This window comes from Protopterus annectens, chromosome 3.part1 (assembly GCF_019279795.1).
Source record: "Protopterus annectens isolate FY-2018-M chromosome 3.part1, PAN1.0, whole genome shotgun sequence".
Lineage (NCBI taxonomy): Eukaryota > Metazoa > Chordata > Ceratodontiformes > Protopteridae > Protopterus > Protopterus annectens.
The window spans coordinates 1,274,836,082-1,274,861,247 of NC_056732.1; the positions used below are offsets into that span (position 1 = coordinate 1,274,836,082).

Consider the following 25,166-nt stretch of genomic DNA (forward strand, 5'->3'; position numbering starts at 1 on the left):
GGCATTAAATTGTCAATTTCATATGATACAGTACCAAGAGTATTTGTTAGATGAATTGCATAAAAAACTGTCTTCACCTGAACCCCTAGATCACAAATCACTTCAGGATCTGGTACATAACTCCCAAGAGGTTAGCAACCATTTCTTGCAATGTGGTTATGATGCATTGGAAGCTTCATGTAGGTCAGCTATGACAGGTGCAGTCATACGTAGGCATGCTTGGCTGAAGGAACAATCTCTGCCAGACCATGTTAAAGCAAAGCTTCTGGATGCTCCACTGGAAAAGCAAAAGTTATTTGGCTCCACTGCTCAAGAGGTCCTAAAGAAATTTGAAGAAAAAGCAAAATCTGTACAAACAGTCAAAGATTTTCTTCTAGTCCAACCACCAAGATTCAGCAGAAATTGGCCTTCAAGATTTGGTCCTTTCCAGACACAGAGAGGTTTCAGAGAGGCAAGAACAGGCATACCAGAGGTAGAGGGCAAGCTAGAGGCTCCTACAGAGGACGTCAATGGCAGCCTCCCAACCAGAGAGGTAGTGCAGGACCTACAACTGCTGCACAAGGACAGGCTCAATGACTTTACTTTGACACCGCCAACCAGGGCTCAATTGGAAGCACACTTGGGCGGAAAGCTTTCTTTATTCTCAGAAAATTGGCACAGTATTACAAGGGACAAATGGACACTACAAATAATAGACAAAGGATACAGGTTCTATTTTCACACATTACATAAAAGAAAAGGCATGCCAGACCTGCCACCGAATCAAAGGGCAGAGGCTTTGAAACAAATCTCCAACTTAATGCAAATGAAAGCTATAGAAAAGGTCCCTCTCTCAGTACAAGGCCAAGGATTTTATTCCAGACTATTCCTTGTTTTAAGAAAAGAAAAGCAATGGAGGCCTATTCTCGACTTGTCCGCACTGAATACTTATCTCATTGTGCCAAAGTTCAAATTGCTGACTCTACAGCATCTCCTTCCCATGCTGGGCAAGGGGTCTTGGCTGGTAACTCTAGACCTCAGGGAGGCATACCTGCATGTCCCTATCAGACAAAGTTGCAGAAGACACCTCAGATTTCTTGCAGGTTCAGAGCATTATCAATTCTCAGCATTGCCCTTTGGCTTATCTACTGCGCCCAGAGTATTCACGAAATGCCTGGCATCAGTAATTGCACACTGCAGACTTCAGGGGATTCAAATATACCCATATCTGGACGACTGCCTTATACAAGCGGACAGCCAACAAACTTTGGCAAAACACTTGAATTATGCCATCCACCTACTTCAGGCCTTGGGATATACAGTCAACATTCACAAACCAAGACTTGTTCCATCCCAAAGAATAACTTTTCTAGGTGCGAATCTAGACACAGCCACCCAAATGGCTTTCCTCACAGAAGAAAAACAAAGGCAACTGCCGGATTACTTCAAAAATCTGACAAGACAAACTCAGCTGACTGCAAGGAAAATCCTGCAGGCCCTGGGTTACATGGCTTCTTGCATCCTTCTGATTCCACAAGCAAGGCTGCATATGAAGAAACTACAATGGTACCTAAGGAGTTTATGGACTCAGCACAGTCACAGCTTAGAATCTTTGATACCATTCATTCCATGCCATCAAAAGGAATTTCTGTGGTGGGCTCAAGCAAGCCAGTCAAACAGGGGTCTGCCCTTCAGCAAACCAATAGCCAGCCAAACCATTACAACGGACGCTTCAGACCATGGATGGGGAGCGCACATGGAGGGCAGATGCATTCAAGGACTATGGTCACAAAAAGAGCTACGCATGCACATAAACCAAAAGGAAATGCTGGCAGTGATACATGCAATCGAAGCCTTCAAACTCTTTCTGCATCAAGGCCACCTGCTAATAAGGACAGACAATACCACAGTTATGTGGTACATAAGCAAGGAGGCACCCATTCCTACCCTCTTTGCAGACTGGCAATGAATCTATGGGAACTTTCCTTGAAACTCAATATAGAGCTGCAATCCAAGTTTGTGCCAGGAAAAGACAATATACTGGCGGACAGCTTAAGCAGAAATATCATGGATGCACACGAATGGATGCTGCACCCAGACATCTTTCTACAGATAACACAATCATGGGGGAGGCCGGACATAGATCTTTTTGCCTCCCCCACATTCATCAGCTGAAGAAATTCTGCTCAAGGACAAACCACCCACAAGCATGGAAAGTGGACGCCCTCTCTTTCAGCTGGAGAACTCTAACAGTGTATGCATTTCCACCTCTCCCATTAATGACCAAGGTCTTACTGAAGATCAGGACAGAGCAGCCAAAAATGATTCTGATAGCTCCGGACTGGCCAAGATAGCACTGGTACCCACTGTTAAAGAGCATGTCACGCACAAAACCATGGCCTCTTCCTCAATGGCCACTTCTCCTGACACAGCACAATTACAAAACTCTGCATTCCAACCTGAAAACCTTGCAACTAACAGCCTGGAAAATACCTTGACTCCTCCTCAGGATAAGCTATCCAAGAGAGTGAAGGATATCATCATGGAAGCTCGCCGGCCTTCCACAAGAAAGGCATATTCAGCAAAATGGAAAAGATTTCACGCTTGGAGCACCACAAAGGGCCTAGATACGACAGTGATGAACATGGCACATATCCTGGAATACTTGGCAGAAATGCTCCACAATGGCCTGTCTTACTCTTCCATTAAAATTCATGCTTCAGCAATTTTAGCAGAGTACAATACTGATCCACCTGTCTTCTCTCATCCTCTCCTAAGACAGTTTCTAAGAGGAATTAAAAACATCAATCCTCCAAGGAAACCACCACTGCCTACTTGGGACCTTAACTTCGTGTTGGAAAAACTAACACTGCCTCCCTTTGATCCAGCAGCATCTGCAGAACTACAGTTCCTGTCTTGGAAGACTGCCTTCCTTCTGGCCATAACCTCAGCAAGAAGAGTATCTGAGTTACAGGCCCTCATGGCAGTGCAGCTATTTCTTACTTTTCATCAGGACAGAGTCTCATTGAGAACCAATCCTACATTTATGCCAAAGGTGGTATCCAGGGTCTCATTAAACCAAGCTATTCACCTGCCTACCTTCTTTCCAAATCCACAAAACAAAGGGGAGAAACTTCTGCACACCCTGGACATACACAGACAGTTGCGCTACTACTTGGACAGAACTAAAAGTTACAGAAAAACTGACCAGCTGTTGGTAGCATATGCTGCTGGTGCACAAGGAAAAGCAATTTCCAAACAGACAATTTCAAAATGGATAGGGAATTGCATTAGTTTTTGTTACTCCTTTCATGGAAAAACTGTGCCAGCTAACATTAGACCTCATTACACTAGAGCCACAGCCACCTCCACAGCCTTCTTAAGAGGGGTGGCTACCAAGGACATTTTAGAAGCTGCTACATGGAGCTCCATGCATACATTTTCCAAGCATTACAATTTACCTTTATATTCCAGATCCCGAGCAGGCTTTGCTATGGCAGTCCTGCAGGGCATTTTAGCTACACCATCCTTTACATAGATCCTCCACCCCCAGATTGGCTATGGTATTCTACCCATATGTGATGACTGCAGATGCATCCTTGAAGGACATAGTACAGTTTTGTACCTACCATAAATGTAGATGTCCGATAGGTATGCATCTGCAGTCAGGTTTACCCTCCCTCCTTCCCCTCTGTGGTATTTCTTGGGTACTTTTCCCTCTCATAGCTAGCTGGGGTTATCTATTATGGTGTATTTGTTTTTATATATATATATATATATATATATATATATATATATATATATATATATATATTTCTGTGCATGTTTGGAATTTATTGCATTTCTCTAAATTTAGCCTTCCTTTGAGGGCACCTGACATCTGGGGCAAGAAAAACTGAGGAAGATGGCGTCGGCTGATGCTTTTATACCCCAGGCGCTCTGACGTTGGGGAAAGGGCGACATCAGCCGACGCCGGACCCAGACTTTGGAATCTGGCCGACCCAAGGGCTGCCTGAGGCAGGACAACCCATATGTGATGACTGCAGATGCATACCTATCGGACATCTACATTTATGGTAGGTACAAAACTGTATTGTTCATCCCCCCAAGTAGGGGAGTTAGACTGGTTAGGGAAGTACTCCTATGTCTCAGTCACTTTTGCACTGAGAGGGTTGAATTACTTGATTCACTTGACAAGACTTCAGCGGGACATTGTATTAGAAGTGTGTCGAGTGGTTAAGAAACAGACTCCAGAGTCTCAGTTGTCCATCTTACAGTCAATTGCTAACGTTTATGCATTCGCTTTCTATAACTGCTGATGGCACAACCCAAGCTACTAGCACCAGCATTGCCATGCGTCACCACGTTTGGATGAAATCATGTAATTTTGTGAACTGCTTCAAGGTGTCCTTTATTAAAGCCACCATGATGGCTCTTCACTTTTTGGGTCAAGGTTAAGAACACGTTGACCACGAGCGAGCAGAATGAAAAGACACTGTCTGTCTTTGTAGTGCATTTTTGTACCCCTCAACAGATCTTTTCTTGCAACCAGAAGGGTGGAATGTCTCTTATTCTGGAAAAGTGCCACAGCTTTTTCAGGAAGCTGCTGCAGAAGGTTCCCCTGTGGGGGTGAGGGGGCAACTACATTGGGTGCTGACCATGCAGCAGGGGTGGTCTGAAGAAACAGGGCTTCAGCGGAGCCCTCGTTGGGGCACTCTTTTAGTGATCCTGTTGGGTTGCCCAACCGATTCTGTAGGCAGTTAGAGGTCATTTGGCTATGCACCTTGAAGCTTGGGAGGACATCACCTTGGATGCATGGGTATTAAGAGTCATATCCGGAAGTTACATGATTCCATTTTTAGATGTACCAAAGGTAAATACAAGTCATCTTCCAGATGTGCCACCCCATCAGCGAAGGAAAATTGGTTAGTAAATAGTCATTCAAGAGGTCCCACTAGACAAATGCAGATCTGTTGTCTATTCACGTGTCTTTTTCGTACTAAAGAAGAACAAGGACCTCAGACCTCAGGCCAGTTTTAGATTTGAGCAAGTTGAATCACTTTAAGACAGACTAGGTTTCAGATTATCACAGTGCAGTCCATCCTGCCTCTCTTGAGGAAGGATGAGGAATCTATCCCTCCAGCATGTTCTGTTTATTGTGGTGACAAGGTTAAGGTCCCTAGAGCGTGTAGCTCGGAGGGATTGGGATTTCTTTAAGTGGAGCATGTCCAGCAGCTCTGGGTTTGACATAGCTTTGTATGTTAGGCAGAGATCGCCCCTGAGTAGGCGATATGCGATGGAGTATAGCTGTAGTTTTTTGAGACGGTCTGCATAGGGCATTTGTTTGAGGCCAGTAATCCTCTTTGTGAGGTATTTCTGTAGTCTTTCCAGTTGTAGATGTCTTCTGAGGTACATACCAAAAGGGGCGTTGTACTCTATAATGTGTCTAATGAGTGATGAGTAGAGGGGAACAATGACCTCTTTTTTTCTGGATGAGAATCCTTTTGTGATGAGATGAGCCACGTAGAAAGATTTCCTGACCACTGTGGCGATGTGATTATCAAAGGAGAGACTACTGTCCACCTGTGTCCCAAGGTCTCTTATCACATTTTCTGCATTAAGTAGACTACCAGCTATGTGGTAGTTCATGGGTACAGAGTTTTTACCAAAGGGGATGACAATGCACTTTTTGGCATTGAGCTTCAGGCCATGGCTTTGACACCAGGAATCTGTCTCCGTGAGGCCCTTTTGTAGTTTGTCCACATCGTTAGGAGTTTTGATTATGGCTCCTAGTTTGCAGTCATCTGCAAACTTTGTTAGCCAAAGACCTTCTGTGTTGGCCTGCACTTCAGAGAAGTAGATATTAAACAGGAGAGGACCCAGGACTGAACCCTGTGGTACTCCACTTGTCACTGGTCTGATGTCGGATTTGGAATCCGCTACTTTCACAGTGTGGGTTCTGTCAGTGAGCCAGTTGGCAACCCATCTTATGACATAGGGATTTATACCTAGTTTAGTGAGCTTATCTATAATTCCAGAGTGGGGGATGGGGTTGAAAGCCTTGGCGAGATCTAGATAAGCTGTGTGAACCATTTTACCATCATCTATGGCTTTGGTGACTGCTTCAAAGAAGTCAATCAGGTTTAGGAGACATGATCTGCCTTTTACAAATCCAAACTGAGTAGGGTCCAGAGTTTGGAGATTACCAATGTCTTTGTTTATGAGTTCCATGATGATACGTTCCATGGCCTTGCAGACCAGGCTCATCAGGCTAATGGGGCGGTAGTTCCCGGGGTCCGTCATGGCTCCCCTTTTGTGGAGTGGGTTAACTGTCGCGGTGCACCATTCAGTGGGTACAAAGCCTGAGGTGAGGCTATGATTGAACATGGTACTTAGGTAGGGTGCCAGTTCATTCTGTAGTTCGTGTAGAACGCAGCCTGGGATATTGTCAGGTCCCATGGATGCTGTGTTCTTGGCTTTGGAGAGTATTTTTTACCTGTGCAACCGTGATTATAGGAACTTTGCATTCTTCCGGTATAGAGATGGGCCCTCTAGGGGGTGAGAGGGGGGTAAAGTTAGGACTGAACCTATCTGCTAGGATGTTGGCAATATCAGTTGGTTCTGTATATTTAGTGCCATTATGCTGTAACTCGGAGCAGATCTGAGTGTTCCCATTTAGATTCTTGACATAGCTATAGAATGCTTTGTGGTTGTCTTTAGAGTCAGTGGCAATTTTGTTTTCGCAACTAACTTTGGAGGATTTTATGAGGGATCTCAACTTCTTACTGAGGTTGACCAGGGAGTTCCTCCAGTCATGGGATTTTACTCTTTTTTGCAACAGTTTCTTTCTTCTGTTGTAGAGTTTGTTTATGGCAGAGGACCACCAGATTGGCTTCCTTTTTTTTGGAGGATAACATCTTGGTTCTATTAGGGATAGCATGATCCATGCACTCGTGTAAGTGCTTATAAAGTGCATTTGTGTAGGATTCGTCCCAGAGACTTCCCATACTCTGGAACAGACTACCTATCTATGTCAAACAGAGCTCCTCATTAGCACTCTTCAAGAAAAATCTTGATGATAGGATGGGAGATGGGAAATTCACCCCGGGGATCACTACTGTGGCTCTGCTCGACAGGGGCATAGGAAAATAATTTTCTTGGGTGGCGAAAGCCAGGGTACATTTTTTGGCTAGGCTTGTATGGGCCCTAGGGCCGATAGCCTAGTACCTACCTATGAACCTACCTGGACCTTGCAAAAGCCTTCGATGCAATACCCCAATTGGGCATTGTAGATAAGCTCACCAGCTTAAATATAAACCCCTATGTCACTAGATGGGTTGCAAACTGGCTCAAGGACAGAACCCACATGGTTAGAATTGCTGGAACCATGTCAGACTCCAAACCAGTTACAAGTGGCGTCCCACTATCCTTTACATGGGAATACCTATCAATTTATGCCTTCCCTGCTATGCTCCTCCTCTCAAAAGTACTACTCAAGCTCAAACAGGACAGGCCAAGGGCAATCCTTATTGCACCAGACTGGCCACGCCAGCACTGGTACCCACTCCTACGCAGTCTGACAGTAGTGCCACCTTGGCACCTACATCAGACACCTTCCCTGCTGTCTCAGCAGGAGGGACAGATTTTGCGTCCATAGCTGCAAACACTAAACCTTGCAGCCTAGCTTATCCCCCAAATACACCACCAGCATCCCTCAGCAAACAGGTGTTGGACGTCATCCTTGAGGCCAGTAGGCCTAGTACTAGGGATTCCTATGCTGAAAAGTGGAAAAGATATTGTTCTTGGAGTCGGTCTCAAGGAAAGGACACTGCTGTGCCCATCTTACCTCATATCCTTGATTACATAGCAGAGCTGCTCCACACAGGCCTATCCTTCTCATCCATTAAGATTCATGCCTCTTCCGTCTCAGCTCATTATAATACTGAGCCACATCTCTTTTCTCACCCTCTCATCAAATAGTTCCTGAGAGAAGCTAACAATTTAAGGCCCCTAGGAGAGCTCCCATTCCGGCCTGGGACCTTAAACTTTGTACTGGAGAAGCTCACACTTCCCCCTTTTGAACCTGTCGCTTCAGCAGAGTTAAAATTCCTCTCTTGGAAAACAGCCTTACATCTAGTTATTACTTCAGCAAGAAGAGTGTCTGAGTTACAGGCACTAATGGCGATGGAGCCATTCATTATTTTCCATGCTGACAGGGTTTCCCTCAGAACTAACCCTTCCTTTATGCCCAAAGAGGTATCCAGTGTTGCTTTAATCCAATCCATCCATTTGCCAACATTTTTCCCTAATCCTCAGAATAAAGGGGGAAGGATCCTGCACTTCTTGGACGTGCACACACAGCTCAGGTTCTACCTTGATAGGGCTAAGCTTTTCAGAAAGTCTGACCAGCTGTTAGTCAGCTTTGCTACAGGGGCAGAGGGCAAGGCCATTTCGAACCAAATCATTTCCAAATGGATAGCACACTGCGTCCATTTCTGCTACAGGCACCATGGAAAACCTACCCCTCTGGGGATCAGAACTCATTCCACTAGAGCTACTTCAACCACTACAGCATTTCTCAGGGGAGTCCCTACCAGGGACATCCTGGAAGCTGCAACCTGGAGTTCTGTACACACCTTCACCAAGCATTACCACTTGCCTATTTTTTTCTAAATCCATAGCTGGATTTGCTACAGCAGTCTTACAAGGCCTGTTAGCCAGCCCTAACACTTCTTGACTGCCTCCACCCTTCCTCAGCTTTGGGAATCTACCCAAGTGTGATGACTGCAACAGTGAAACACGAAGAACATAGTACAGTTGTGTACACTTACCATAAATGTAGATGTTTGAGTGTATTCACTGTTGCAGTCCTGGGTTTCCTCTCTCCGGCCCCCTGGATTTCTTTATCCTTTCTACCTATCCTCTTTATGGCCATCTTATAAGGCAGGGGTATTTACTTTTCGCTGAAGGTGTTCCACACCATGTAATAGCTTCCTATTTTGGGGCCTGCTGACATATGGGGCAAGAAAAACTGATGTAATGGCGTCGGCTGCATATTTTATACCCCTGATGACCTGATGTCATGGAAGAGGCGACAGCATCCGACGCAGAAATCCTAAGACTCTGGTATTCGGGCAACAGTGAATACACTCAAAGATATACATGTATGGTAAGTGTACACAACTGTACTTTCTAAACAATTTCCTTAGTTATGCTAATTTGCTCACCCAGAGTTGTCTGCAGGTAAAATGTATGTAGTCTGCCAACTCATTACACTCTCAAAAAATATGCTCACACCCACCCCTTCCCTCCTTTTCACACCTCCAGCATCCGCAATCCACCCAAAGAAAAATGCCTGGCATCTACCTGGTGTACAAAAACATTTATACAAATGCCTCCAAGCTAAGATCCCAAATCCTCCAAACCTTGCTGAATATCTGTGAGCCACACATACATCCCCTGACTGCCCTCATGAATTTCTCATCGAATCACTCCTCCCAATCCCCTCCAACCTTGTTTGATTGACTGCCACCACTCAATATCTCATTTGCCCACTAACTGTCCCCTTCTTTACAGCAACTTCTGTTCTAGACAGTAGGGCATTTGTTAACGAGTGACCGTGTCTGTCTTTACCTTATCATTTCTCTGTCTTGCTCTTGGCTCAGAGAAATCCAAAGGGTATTCAGAGTGTCTCCTGACTTGAAGACATTCTCGTCTTTCTATATGGGATGATAGTTTTTTTTTTGCGCACACTTTTTTCTAGCTGTCAGGAGTTTTCAGCAGCTGTTCAGAATATTCTGTTCAGTCAATGTTTTCAATTCATTTTCAGAAGGCTTCTTTCATCCCCTCTAATACAATTCTATCTTGTAATGTTTGTTAAATTCTGTCTGGGAAGAACCTTTCTTCCTCCAGACCAAGTACAAATGTTTATGTAGTTATTCCCAGGTTTCCACAATCCAACCCATATATCTCTGAGATATTTCTTAGAACATTGGGATACATGACATAGTGGATTCTCAAGCTTTTCCTTGCAGACTTTACATGAGGAAAGTACAGCGATACCTCTGATAGGTCTCGATTCGGCATCTTCACTCTTTGTCCTTTCAGATTCCAGTTGGCCCAGACAGCAGTGGTTAGTTTTAATTCACTGGGCTTCACTTTCATTTGTAGTCACAGACTTGTACAATCAACAGTGGAGTTAATTAAAATTTCAGACTGTACTATATTTGTTCGAGGTGGCTATGTTGTTTATAAAAAATTACACCATCCAGTGAGATAACCAGTACCAGTGGAATGTTATTGCAAACAAAAAATGTCATTGTTCAGTGACTACAGTGCTCAGGGATATTGCTTGAAAACCACAGGTTTTGAGTAACAGACCAGAAGTGTTAGGCAAAATCAGGGATGTTTTGTGAATTAGATAGGGACAGTTTAGTGTTCAGTAAAAAAAAAAGCAAACAACCAATGTCTGCTTTGGGTTGCATGGTGGACTTAGGAGAGGGGCTGCTAAGGCTTCTTGGCTGTTTGTCTTAGTGTAGCTCTGTAATAGTCTTTCAAAAAAATTATGCCACTGGTTTCACTACAGTTTTGTTTCTCTTCTGTGCTTCAGTCGCTCCAATGAATCTCCTGTTTGCTGGATAACTGCACACATCCAGATGCACAAAAAAGAATATTTTTGATCTGCATGAGACATGTAGCAGCAGTACAATCAACAAACCCTTAACCCTGACGGAAGTCACCAAAGAGTTAACAGTATATTAGCAAAATCAAAAAAGCAGAGAAGATCAAACTGTTGCCAAAGCAACTGGGAAGTCAGTGGTATTGGTAACAAATGGCAGTACCTAAATGGATACTTGCTTGGTCAATCAAGCAAGAGAAATGATGTGCCAAGCAGTTGCAATAAACAGATGTCATAGTAGTTCACCAATACTACTGTGACCAGTATCACAAAAGAGAAAAAGATCTGCCATTCTTCCAAGTCTTGTGTGTGCCCTCCCATCCAGTTTTAGTTGGACTTCTTTGGTATACCTTTTTTACTTCTTTGGTATACCTTTTGCCTGCTGTCCTCCCCCATATTTAACCCGAAAAGTCAGTCATTCCCATTGTTTTCAGGTAGACCCCTTCCCCATCCAGCAAAAAATATTAAACAAAAGACTTCAAGGAAATATGACAGCTACTACTTAAGTGCTTATTGCTGGTTTGGGACGTAGGCAGGTGCGTCTGTAACGCATGTAATTTTGAAAGTAGGCGATCCTTTTGATGAGGGTAAACAAGACCTTTTTTTACTATTTGTGCTATTTATGATCAATACTTTTTTCTGCTGTGTTTGCTATCCCTTGAATTATACATAAATTCTGTAGTATACATAGTGTACGCTTGCTGACGTCCTTGCTATTGGAATATCTACAGTTATGGTAAATATACTCATACAATTGTACTTGTTTCTCAGGTACAAGCTCTGATTGCAATTCATCCATATCTCATCTTTCATACAGGTAGAGTAACATTAAATACCAGTCCGTCTTTTGTACATAAAATGGTTTTCAGAGTTTATATTTAGACAGGCCGTTCGTCTCCCTGTTTTCTTTCCAGAACCAAAAAATAAACAAAGCAATAAAGGAGAGGGAATTCTACACACTCTGAATGTCCACATGCAGTTCAGCTATTACACTGACAGGTCAAAAACCTTCAGGAATTCTAATTGTCTGTTAGTCCTGTGAAGGTGAGAAAAGGGGACAGTTGGTGTCAAAACAGACAATTTCTAAATGGTTGACTCCTGTTATTGTTTTTTGTTGTTTACTCAGTAACAACACACTTCCCGGTAAAGTCATGGCCCACTCTACAAGAGCTTAGGAGTGGACTCTAGGAATGTTTTGGAGACAGTGACTTTGTCTTCTGTACATGCATTTACAAAGCACCTCCAAGGTGAATTGTTTGTTCTAGAACAGGCTTTATTTACAGGCTTCAGGACTATTCTCCAGGGGCTTCTGGAATTTGATATTTCTTCTTTTTCTTCAAAGTTGCGGTCTTTGTCCCATATAGCTCAGGCAAAATATTTTAGGCTACTGCAACAGTGATGTAAAGATGAATATAGTACAGATGTGTAAGTAAATGTTACAATAACAATTTTAAATAGACCACTACTGCAGTACAAACACACTCCTTCCCCTTCTTTTTGTTGGTTTGTATGACAGGATATCTGCCCCTTTTTTGTTTAAAGCTTTTATTGATTTTGAGGCAAGAAAACTTAGAGATTTTTGTGCTGTAACCACTAACTTTATACTGCTGTACTTGAGCTCTACAGCAGTTAGGACATGTGGAAGTTGGCTTAAAGCTTGGGAATCTGGCAGTCATCTAGTCCATGGCTGGATATATTATATATCGCTTAGGCTTCTGCAACATCATTTTATTTGAACATATATTGTTATGGTAAGATTACTTGAACAACTGTACTTCTGTGTCAGAGCATATGGCGAGAAGGGGAGTTAGGTTTTATAGTTGAGTGGGGAGTTCTGCACCTAGGTTCATAGGTTCATAGATTAGTACTAAGCTAACTGCCCTTGCGAGCCATTTTAAGCTTAGCCAACTATCCCTTGTGAGACTCAAACCCTGCACTTTGTGTTTGTAAGGCAAACACCTTAACCATTAGGCCACCCTCCCAACCCCTAGATTTGTTGCTAGCCCTGTGGAAGTGGTCCTTTTGAAAACAAACTTCATTTTTTATAATTGTATTGAGGCGCAAGGCAGCTGTTTAATTTCTAATATATGTATGTATATATATATATATATATATATATATATATGTATATATATATATGTATGTATATGTGTATATATATATATATATATATATATATATATATATATATATATATATATGTGTGTATATATATATATATATGTATATATAATTTTGCTTTGTAGAGTTTTAGCTGTTTGATATTGGCGGCTTTCCTTGAAAAATTTAATTAACTGAATTCTTGTCTAAAAGTTGATAAATTGTGTTAGTGCTACACATTCTTTGCTTCACTACTTTCGCTGTGAGTGTGTGTGCGTGTGTTGAGGGGTTATTTATTTATTTTTTGTATGTTATATGTGTATGGAGCATTACATTTGTAGAAGTGGTTTCTACCAGGTTTGTTTTTCCCAAAATATTAAGTACTGTGATATAAATCTAAATAGTACTTTGCATTTTTACATTTAGCATTGCCTACGTACTCTTGTTTAACTAAAGGATGTTTTTTTCATGTTATAATGATTGTCTAACTCATTTATTTTCCGTAGATCTTATCAGCAGGCACAAGAATACCCAGGGAGCTGTGACAGTAGCATCAGCAGTACATCAGAGGAATCATGGGCAGACTGTGATTAGCAGACACAGTGTGCCACATCTTCCACCGGGGCATTCTGTTCCACCTCACAGGCACCATTCACAGCATTTCAGAAACAGGGTAACTTGGAAAAATCAATATTCCTGGAAGAACCTGCAGCTTGGATGCACTCACACTGTACCAGAATATGCTTCACAGAAACTCCAAGATAATGATGGCATCCCCAGGAATGTTGTGCAGACAAGCAGTTCACAGGGAGTGACAGGACTCCAGAAGCAGTTTGTACAGCCTACTGCATCTTCTCATACTAAAGCAACTGTCAATAAAGAAACTGCTGCTCCTTCTAATACTGCAGTTAGAAAGCAGGTATGGCATCAGTCCCTGGACAGGGAAAGTATTGTGCAATCATTACCAGTGTCAGAGAGGAAGAATACAGAGACATCATCTTTGACTGCAGATGTGAAGAGTTTAGGGCAGCTGTCCATTCATATTGGCAAAAAATATTTAGATAAGGTGCACAATGACATGGAAAAGAGAAGTACGATTCATCCAGCTGAGGCTAAAGTCTGCTCAAGTTGTGGCCATTTATCTGGAATTGTGGGCCAGAAGAGTGCCAGTCATTCATCTGGGACTGTGATGAAGAGAAGCCCTGGCAAGGTGACAGCATTTTCGCTAAAGAAAAATAATAGCCAGCAGATCATTTATTTGGGCAGGGAATGTAATGCTCAAGCACATATTGTACAGGAAAAGAAAATGCCACAACAGCTGTCTGTCTCTGCCACTGTGGGACATGTTGGCCAGGCAACTGAGGTAATGCCTGATGGGAAGGGAACAGAAGTCTTCACATCAAAGAGAGTATTGTGCAAAAGAAAACCAGAAGTAGCTTCTGCTGGAAAATCCACTGTATTGAACCAAGGAACATTGCTTCATTTGAAGCCCAGACTATTGCAGGAAGAAGGCTGTGAGCAATCTCTGCACTCTCTCCAGTCCCTGTCACCTATTAAGCTCTCCTCCGTAAATCCAGTTGTTTCTAAATATAGGACTTCTTATCCATTTGCTGCAGATTCTTCAGTACCCCCAGCTTCACCAGTGAGGTCTGGCAGTGCTCTTGTTAGTAAAAACTCTGGTTCACCTTATTTAGGCAAATCATTTTCTAAACCAGCTGTGATGGCTATGAGCCCTTCAAAGTTTTTAGATCTTAAGGGCCAGCATCCTGAATCTTCTCCTGATAAGTCTGTCTATACATGGACAAAGAAACCTGATTCCCCTGTTCAAGTGCAGATGTTTCGAAGGCATGTCTCAGAAGAACCAGCTAATACTAAAGCTGTAGACTGTGGATTTCCCTTGGCAGCTTCCAGTTCCTTGCTTTCTTGTCCTTCTGTTTTTTCTGCACAAACACCAAAAAGGAAGGTTGTATATTCTTCCAAATTACCTTCTAAACAGTCCTCTGTGATACCTCTCAGTGACAGAAATGCAAGATCTCTAAATGCTAAGTATACCTGGGTAGCAAAGACTGCCCGATGTAGCAGCGCCAGTAGGAAACCATTGTCTTCAAAAAGTTTAGACTTTGCGAAAAAAGTCAGTTCAGGAACATCAAAAAGTTTCAAGTCATCTTCCAAATATACTTGGGTAGCAAAGACAGCCCTGTCTAGAAGTAGAAGCAGTAACTCAGTTTCTCCACAGGCATTAAACAGTGCAAAAAAATTGGGGGTAGTTAAGACTTCAGCAGTTAAACTAATGTCTAAATGTAGTCCAGGCATGGGTGTAAAAAAGACAAATTTAACCTCTAGAACAGGAACATCTACAAGTAAGTACCAGTGGAAGGCATCTGGTGTATCTCACGATGCTTTAATTTTGAAATCGATGTACAAGTGGAAACGTGCAATTCCAGAACAGACTGGAGTAGCCCAACTAGCAGGAAATGTCCCTGGACCAGGCACATCAGGTAGACTGACTGCTCAAAAGACCACGAGTAGTTTTGCATTAACATCCGGGGCCATCTCATCATCTGTCTACAAGTTGAAGAGCAGGACTAAGCTGATCAGACGCAGGAGCAGCAGCAAGTGAGTTGGCTTATTTTATTTTTAAAATAAGAATTAATATTGCTGTTGAAAAGCTTTGCATTAACTAAACATTTAGTTAACCGTATTTCTCCCTGATTTTTTCCCTTTCTTTTTAAAATGTTAATCTTTAGCATGACATATAAAAGTAGATGTTTAAGGTTGAAACTTTTAGGATAAATTTGCCTGACATTACTATAGTGAGTGGATTTCTGCCACTAATGCCATTGCCCCAGGTTGTAGAGCAGATTTGCGTTGTCAAACAATATACCAAAGACCATTGTTTTAGATCCTTCAGTGGTGTCCTTTAATACATGTAATATCTTTCGAGTAGAGTTTGTCTGTTTAGTGACTTAATAGAGCTTTCTAAATATCTGTTTTTAAAAACATTAAATCACCTTTAAATGAAAGATGCATCCAGGATTGTCTAGTACACCCTACCCAAAGGCTATCTGATAACCTTATAAGTGGAATTGATTTCTTAAAGAGGGTAAGCGATCTCTAAAAAATATATTTCTTGAAGAGATTTTCTTTTCCTTGGAATTTTAGTTTTCAGTTGAGTCTTCCTTATTTGTGCCTCTTTCATTCCACATTGTTATAATTTTCCATCATAAGACACCGTCTTCCAGGACTCACTATGGTTTGGAATTTTGTGGTTTCAGGATAAGATTGTAGATGAACCGAAAACTCTGGTGTAGCATTTGACCTTCCTGGATCACATCTTCCTGTGCACTCACTTTTATACCAATTTATTTAAAACCATCTTTGAGGAAGCCCAGATTGCCTTTGGTTACTTCAGACTAAAGTACGTGGAGTTAACAGGAAATACACTTCACTTAAAGGATGCAGGTCCTTAAGTTTACAGTCACTCCTGCATTCACTTCATTAGTGCTAAACTTTTGTAAAATGCCAGTGTCATAATGAATTTATTTTTAGTAGCGATCCATAGTGCTTTTACTACTACAGAAGGACGATTGACTCTAAAGGAATAGACTGAATTAACACCATAGTCGTCGTACCTAGGTACCACAGAAGCTCATGAAAAGTGTTTTCTCTTCTTTGTTCTTCATTAAGTGCAGCATTTGTTAACATAAGGAATTATGAAATTCGTTAAATTTAAATTTAGGAAATAAACAAATTCAGTAGTTCAGCACTGTGTAGAACGTAATAAAATAAGTTCCAAAGGACAAACCACGGGAGTCCTAAGATAAATCACTTTCATTCTTTAATATATTCACCATAGAACTTCCTCAGAATCTGTTTTCTGGTTTCTGTTTTGTTCCACGCTGGTTTTGTTTGGAATCTTTTTAGAACATCTGTTGCATTTTTGGTATGGTCATTTTAGGTTGTTATGGTCATTTGAGAAGCAAATGGTAGAGATGTTATGTGATCCTATCTCGCCTACATTCTGAATGATGGGTTCGGAGCCGATCCCTCGGCTCCGACTCGGCACGCTTATGCCAAAGAGCGAAGTCTCTTATTGGCTGAGCTTACTATATCCCAGGATGCACCACCATCAGTCCCCCAGATCTCGTTTGCCGCTTAACTGCAAGGACGTGGTCTCGAGCTGGCTGGGCTGAGTAGCTTTATTAACTACTTTTTCTGTCAGTTTTTGTGCTTGTATTTCACAAAAGCCGTTTTAACGGCTATTGCTGTCTTTTGCTGCCTGTTGTGTACGATTGAGTAGTGGAATTTCTTGTGGGTGATTGAGTAGAGTTTGTTTCGCCCCCCTTTCAATCCAGGGCCTTTTCGGTCAAACTGTATAACTGAACTTTTTAGTGTTTTAAAGTTCCCGGTTATTACACCCAAGGTTGTGTTTTACACTGTTTCTGTAAGCCTTGGTTTTGTTATAAGCGATTGTAGAGTTATTAAATTTTCTGTCAGAAATTGTTTAACATCATGTCTCAAGCCCCTAGGCCTTGGGCTTTAAAAATGTACTAAATGTGCTTTTAAGATGTCTGTTACTGATGACCATCTACTTTGTGTTTATTGTTTAGGGGCAAAGCACTTGCAGGAGTCATGCAGCGTATGTCACGCTTTTTCCTCTAGGGTCCTCCAGGAGAGGAAAAATAAATTAATTCTTAAAGGGTTGATTAAACCTTCTTTTGAAGAAGCTTTGTCTTCCGCTCCGACTCCTGCCAAAGAAAAGGGCTTGGCTCCGACCAGTCCGTCGGATCCGACTGCCAAGAGACCTAGGCAGGCCTCTCCTTCGGCTCCAAAGACTTGGAGCCGAGGTCGAACGGTCTGCCTCGATGCCTCAGTATCGACTCCTCGGGCTCGGAGCCGATGGCTGGGGCATCGAGGCGGGTCACCTTCGTCTGCTCCACTGCTCGGAGCCGACAAGGGTCGCCCGCTCAGACACTTCCTCCTCGGCGCCGAAGTCTACCTCGGCACCGATGGAATCTGGTGTGTCGTTTCCTCGGCGCCGATTCTCATCGAGTCGCCTCGGAGCCGGTCCCCTAGTCCCTTGGGGCCGAGGAGGTCTTCTCGAACCCGTTCTGTTTCCTCTCGGTCTTGAGAATGTCGGATTCTGATATAGACAGGGTGCTCCAAAGACTTTCCAGTCCCCAGTCTTCCAAAATTTGTTTCGGCTCCGACCCAGTTGGCTTGAGCCGGGCCATGACCCACCCCATTGCTATTCCTCCTCCGACTGCTTGGCTCCGTCAGAGCAGGTGCTTTCGAGCCGGTGGAGATCTCAGGGTCGGCTCCGACCCTTACTCCAACCCGGCCTCGGGTCCGAGTTTGGTACGGACTTCTTCGGCTGGACCCGAGGGTGATGTTTCGGGACCGATGCTTTCGGTTCGAGCCTCCCTCGGTGCTTGCTGCGGGACTTCCGTCTACTATCATGGCCCGGAGACTGGGCGCTCCCAGGATTCTGGAGGTCCGGCTTTCAGAGCCATGAGGAGTGCCTTGGCCAAATCCTCTTGACCATCTCTCCGGTTTACCAGCACCTTCCTGGGCGCGGAGACTGGGTCTTTGGCAGTTCCCTGTCCGTAGCCAGCGGAGCCCCGAGGCCTGAGGTTACCCCAGTGGGGTTCCTCTTCCTGAGGGTTCTTGAGTCATCTCCAGAGGAACCCCAAGGAAGAGATCGTGCAAGAGGAAGCACGTGGACTCCCCGAGTCTATCACATCGACACGGATATGGATGATGCAGAGGGGTCCCCTAAGTCGTCCTCAGATGATGTCTCCTTTGCAGACATCTTAGAGATCCTCAAACAACGAGGCGGCTGGATGTCCAAACCCCTCTGCGGACGAATCAGTGCTCCTCAAGGCCTTTGGGGCTCAGCCTCCGCCTCCTGGGTATCTCCGCCCTTCGACGAGCTTCTGGATTTAGTTTGTCGGGCGTGGGAACACCCGGATACTGTGGAACCAGTCCCTTCTCGTCCAAACAAATTCTTATCTGCTCCCCGAGAAGGAGTTCCTTACTAAAGGCGTGGCTGTAGATGCCATGGTGGTGGCATCTGCTACACAGCAGGGCGTGGCAGAGGCTTCAGCGTCCATCCATCCTCCTAATAAGGAGTCTAGGAGTATGGATAGGCACGGAAGCGCACCCTGACTTCAGCGGCCTTTACCTTAAGGTCTCTGAATTATTTGGCACATTTTACCAGGCTTCAGAGGATCTGGTCAAGGAGTTGTCAGATTCCTCTCGGGTAACCTACCTGAGCAGCTAGCCCAGTCCGTTAGCTCTCAGTTGGCTATCCTTCGTCAATTGCTAACTCGTCCATGAGGCTCATATCCTATGCGGCCGAAGGCGGGTAGAGCGGCAGGCACAGGCGTGGCTCTCGAGACAGGCCTGGCTCCGCTTGTGTCAGTTTGCGGAGGCCTTCAAGTCTTCCTTCGCCGACGCTCCCTTTGATGGGTCCTCATTGTTTGGACCCAAGGTGAAAGACACCCTTACCCGCTGTGAGCAAGAGGGAAAAACGTTATCTGCCGTAGGGGCCCGTTATTCCACTCCCTTCGGCCTTACCCCAAGGCCAAAGGAGGGAAAATGTGGTTCGAAAATCTCGCAAGTTTTTCTCCCAACAGCAGGAAGATTCCCGTCCAGAGGCAGAGGGCGGGAAATTTTTCAGGGAGACGCCGTCCCAGAGGCGGCAGAGGGCCCCGCAATTCTGGAGACCGCGAGTCCTTTCGTGGCTCTTCAGCCTCCCACACGACATGAGGGATTGCCCGGCTGTGCTGCTCCGGAGCCAGCCGGTGTCGTTCGCCAAGCACCTAAAAGCCTGGGAGTCAATCACTCAGGACAGATGGGTGCTTGGATATTGCGGAGGTTACATCATCCCATTCAAATGCTCACCCCTCCGTCCAAGAGAATCCCGGACCCACCACCCAGTCAAAGGGAAATAGCAGCCGCAGAAGCTTCAAAGCTGCTACAAAAAGGAGTCATCCAACTGGTCCCCACAGACCAAATCGGATCAGGAATTTACTCAAGGTTCTTTTAGTGCCAAAAAGACAGGGGACCTGAGACCAATATTGGATCTCAGCAGACTGAACCTATCCGTTCGAAATCCAAATTCCGAATGGTCACGTTGCAATCCATTCTCCCGTTGTTGGAGAAGGATGTTTGGATGTGCTCCATAGACCTCAAGGACGCCTATTATCACATACCGATACATCAGGCGTCCAGAAGGTATCTGCGCTTCAGCCTGGGAGCCAGTCATTACCAATTTTGTGCTCTGCCCTTTGGTCTCACCACAGACCCCAGGGTGTTCACCAAGTGTTTGGCAGTAGTGACGGCTCACCTGAGGAGCCTTGGATTCCAAGTGTTTCCCTATCTCGACGACTGGCTCCTGACTGCCACCACCAGGCATCTACTTATGGACAACCTCAAAGCCACCATCTCCTGGGTGTTTCACTGGGGATTACATTCAATTGGTCAAAGTCTGTCTTGCTGCCCTCTCAGCGCATAAAGTTTATAGGAGCAGAGATAGACTCAAGATTGATGCGTGTCTTTCTTCCTGCCGAAAGGATCCGAACCTTACAGGGCCAAGTTCAAGCTCTGATCTCGAGATCCAAAGCCCCAGCCAGGATGGTCCTACAGGTTCTAGGCTCAATGTCTGCCACGGTACTTTTAGTTCCTCTAGCAAGGTTACACATGAGGATTCTTCAGTGGCTCTTATCAACTCAATGGTCCTTTCAAGATCTTCCCTCAATCATCACATCATGATTACGGAAACATGCAAAGGGACCTCGCTGGTGGCTTCAGACATCCAACTTGGATCAGGAAAACCCTTTGTTCTCCCTCCAGTGGTTACCCTGACGACAGATGCCTCCCAGATAGGGTGGGGGGCATTGTCTGGGCAGGCTAGTTCAGGGCTCCTGGCTTCGAGAAGCTCTTCTCCACATCAACGTGTTGGAGATGAGGGCTGTACTTCTATCCCTACAGGCCTTACACAAGTTCCTTCCTCAGGGCATCATCGCCATCCACACAGACAACATGTCGGTGGTTTGGTATCTGAACAAACAAGGAGGGACCAGATCGTATCCCCTTTGCAGAGAGGCCATGAGAGTGGGAATGGGCTGTAGCTACCAACCGCTTCTTGGTAGCTACCCACATCCCGGGAAAGTCAAATGTATTGGCGGACAAATTAAGCAGGACAATTCTCTCTCCTCACGAATGGTCTCTAAACCGCACAGTAGCAGCCCAGGTTTTCAAGAGATGGCGCTTGCCGTGCTGCGACCTATTTGCGACTCCACAAAACACCAAGTGCCAAAGGTTCTTCTCCTTGATTCCACATCACGAGTACCGGCCATGGATGCTCTAGCACAACCCTGGCCAACAGGGTTGCTTTATGCTTTTCCTCCAATTCCACTCCTTCCCAAAGTCATTCAAAAAGCTTCTCAGCTAAGGTCTTCAATGATTCTGATTGCCCCATACTGGCCTCGTCAGATATGGTTTCCTTACCTGAAAAAGCATGCAGTGGACGATCCGTGGACCTTAGACCTGATCCCGGTTGCTAATCCATCAGTCGGGACACTGGCATCAGTCCTTCAATCTCTGAAATTGACAGGCTGGCTCCTCCACAACCGAACTTAGTTAGAAGACACACACTAGACCGGAAGTTGTTCACATTTTGTCTTCGCCCACAAACCCACCACTAACAAATTGTACCTCAGTAAGTGGAAGAGGTTTGCTATCTGGGCTCAACTCAAGGGCTTAGACCCTATCACTGCTCCGGTCCCAGAGGTTTTGAAATTCTTAACATCCCTATTTAATCAGGGATCTTCTGTCTCAACTATTAAAGTTCAACTAGCTGCTATCTCTAAATTCCATGAATCCACGGATCCTCCTTTGATGAGCAGCAGGCTATGCAAAACATTCATTAAAGGTGCGAGTCTGTTAAGACCACCAGTTTTCATCCTGCACCTCCGTGGGATCTTGATTTAGTGCTTCGCATGCGTCCCCCTTTGAACCGGCTGCTACGTGCAATTAAAATATCTGTCATGGAAAGCGGCATTCTTAGTGGCTATTACTTGGCAAGAAGAGTCTCAGAGCTTCAAGCCCTGTCTATTAAACCACCATATCTGATTTTCCACAAAGATAGAGTATCTCTTAGGCCTAATCCATCCTTTGTCCCGAAGGTCTGCTCTAGTTTCTGTCTTCAACAATCTCTAAAACTACCAGTTTTCTTTCCAAAATTCTCTAATGAAGCAGAATACACTCTCCATAAATTGGATGTTCACAGGCAACTACGCTTCTATTTAGACAGGACTCAGCAACTTCGTAAGTCAGACCAGTTGTTTGTGTCCTTCTCAGATAATAAATTGGGCCAAACCATCACAAAAGCTACAATCTCAAAATGGATCAGAGATTGCATAACTCAGGCCTATTCTTCTTCAAATAAGCAACTTGCATCATCTATCAAAGCTCATTCTACCAGAGCTATGGCTACTTCTATAGCTTTTCATTCCAAGCTCGCTATTTCGAAATTTGTGCTGCGGCTACTTGGTCCAACCGCACACTTTCATTTCCCACTACAAATTGGATGTGGCATCTAAAGGACGAGCCTCATTTGGTTCCACGGTACTCAGGAGTGTTTTCCAGTGAGCCACCCAGGATTCAGGTGCTAGGACGCTGTCCCATCATTCAGAATGTAGGCGAGATAGGATCACATAACATCTTTTAGTTATGTACTCACCATAACTTCAGATGTTTGGGATCCATCTCATTCCTGATACCCACCCTCCTTCCCCTGCCTTGCAGATCAGAAGAGATAGAACGGTTTTGAGTTCCACTGTTTTTATCTTGTTTCATCTGACGATGTTATATAAGCAGGGTATGCATGTGTGCATGTATGCGGACAAACTAGATCTGGGGGACTGATGGTGGTGCATCCTGGGATATAGTAAGCTCAGCCAATAAGAGACTTCGCTCTTTGGCATAAGCGTGCCGAGTCGGAGCCGAGGGATCGGCTCCGAACCCATCATTCAGAATGTAGGCGAGATGGATCCCAAACATCTGAAGTTATGGTGAGTACATAACTAAAAGTTCATTGTGCAGTGCCTATTGTAAAAACAGGCAAGAAATCACTTTATCCCACCAGTTGTACTGTACATTGTGGCCTTTCACATGGGGAACAATTTCTAAGATAACACTTAGCAATTTAAGTAAAATGCATCTTAAAACAAAATTTTCAGTTATTAATGCTAAAATATCCTAGCTGTTTTGTTGCACATTCTGTTTTCAGGTACTTCTGATGACAGATGACTCAGAGAAAAGGGACAAGTAAGGTGTTTTTCCTTTTCTAAGACTTTGTGCTGTCCCTGAGGTGAAAGATTTAGAGATCGGTGTGTTGGGGACAGAACTCCCCACACACACACACATTAGGGTTATGAGGGGAGAGGAGCAGTCCCTCTGCTGAAACAGTGTTTACTGGAGTTTAAGTTGAAGTTGTTTGTATAAGTTGTTTGTAGTTCATTTGCAATGTCTTGAGTCTCAGTTGGGGTGCATTTAATTTCTGATTATGTGTATCCAGTTGCTGCCTAATGAACTCTTTGATTGCTAAATGAAGAAGCCACGATAAAGGTAAAGCAGAAGCACCACAGTTGTAGGTAAAAAAAATAGGAAGTGGCAGCATTCTAAAATCGCTAAGGTGGTAGTTCTACCCCACTCTTGCATGACAACAGTCCTTTTGATGTATTGTCATATCACTTCTGGTATCACCTGCTGGATATCCGTTATTTGTTATTTCCATTCAGTTTTTTTTATCATAATCAGAGACAGCCAACTGCTGGGTACAGCATGTCTTTTGCTGATCCTGGTGTAGTGATGGACTGTTTTGTCAAAAGCGAAGATAAAATAGAATAGTGGGCCTGGGTGAAGGAGGCCACATCCTGCATGCAGGGAGCTGTACCACCTGCACACCCTTACATAATGTGATTTATTTGAAATTGCACAGTCTTGGATGAAGTTATGTAAATTTAACATGGTGGCCTTTCCCAGGCATGGAATTGGATGGTTTGTTAATTTATCCCTTGAAGTTCAGCTTTGGAACAGAGTCCCCCATTGATTCTCAAACAACTTCCACTTACAGGTATCCTCTTGTAGGTGCAATGCTACTGTTGCGTCTTCATCCTTCACTCTGAACGACTGTGCATTCCCAGACATGAGCCACTAAATCTGTTCCCAAGCTGAATCAGTAATGTTTCTACTACTTTCTGGTCCTTAGAAAGATGGGAAGTCTCAAGCCTCTTCTCAAGCTTGTATGCTTTAGCAGTTTTCTACACTACAGAAAATTCAATATTCTCTTCTCTTTACCAGTTATGTCTGGGAAATTTTCTTTGCTGCACAAATATAGAAAATTGCTTGCTCTGTAACATACAAGCATGTGTGACTACGCACACACACTCACACTCTGTCTCCCTCTTTCTCACTCACTCAGTCATACACTCTGTATCTATCTCTTTCACTCACTCACAGACTCTTTCTCTCTCTCTCTGTCTCTCTCTCTGTCTCTCTCTGTCTTTCTCTCTGTCTCTCTCTCTCTCTCTCTCTGTGTCTCTGTCTCTGTCTCTCTCTCTCTCTGTCTCTCTCTCTCTCTCTCTCTCTCTCCCTCTCTCTGCCTCTCTCTCTCACACAGTCTCTCTCTCTCACACAGTCTCTCTCTCTCTCACACAGTCTCTCTCTCTCTCACACAGTCTCTCTCTCTCTCACACAGTCTCTCTCTCTCACACAGTCTCTCTCTCTCACACAGTCTCTCTCTCTCTCTCACTCACACAGTCTCTCTCTCTCTCACTCACACAGGTCTCCTCTCTCTCTCTCACTCACACAGTCTCTTCTCTCTCTCTCTCACTCACACAGTCTCTTCTCTCTCTCTCTCTCTCACACACAGTCTCTTCTCTCTCTCTCTCTCTCACACAGTCTCTTCTCTCTCTCTCTCTCTCTCACACAGTCTCTTGTCTCTCTCTCAGTCACTCACACAGTCTCTTATCTCTGTCACTCACACAGTCTCTTATCTCTGTCACTCACACAGTCTCTTATCTCTCAGTCACTCACACAGTCTCTTCTCTCTCAGTCACTCACAAAGTCTCTTCTCTCTCTCTGTCATTTACAGTCTCTTCTCTCTCTGTCACTCACACAGTCTCTTCTCTCTCTCTCACACAGTCTCTTCTCTCTCTCTCTCACACAGTCTCTTCTCTCTCTCTCTCTCTCTCTCACAGTCTCTTCTCTCTCTCTCTCTCACACAGTCTCTTCTCTCTCTCTCTCTCTCTCTCTCTCTCTCTCTCTCTCTCACACAGTCTCTTCTCTCTCTCTCTCTCTCACACAGTCTCTTCTCTCTCTCTCTCACGCACACAGTCTC

General features: G+C 44.2%; 1 protein-coding gene across 1 annotated transcript in view; it reads left to right on the plus strand.

Annotated features, from left to right (window-relative positions):
* The window catches only part of ZC3H3 (zinc finger CCCH-type containing 3), a 3,466,749-nt gene that overhangs the window by 96,910 nt on the left and 3,344,673 nt on the right, over positions 1-25,166 (plus strand). Inside the window, exon 2 of the mRNA XM_044067335.1 lies at positions 13,264-15,373. Within this exon, the coding sequence (XP_043923270.1) occupies positions 13,264-15,373 (2,110 nt within the window). The remainder of the gene's footprint in view (positions 1-13,263; positions 15,374-25,166) is intronic.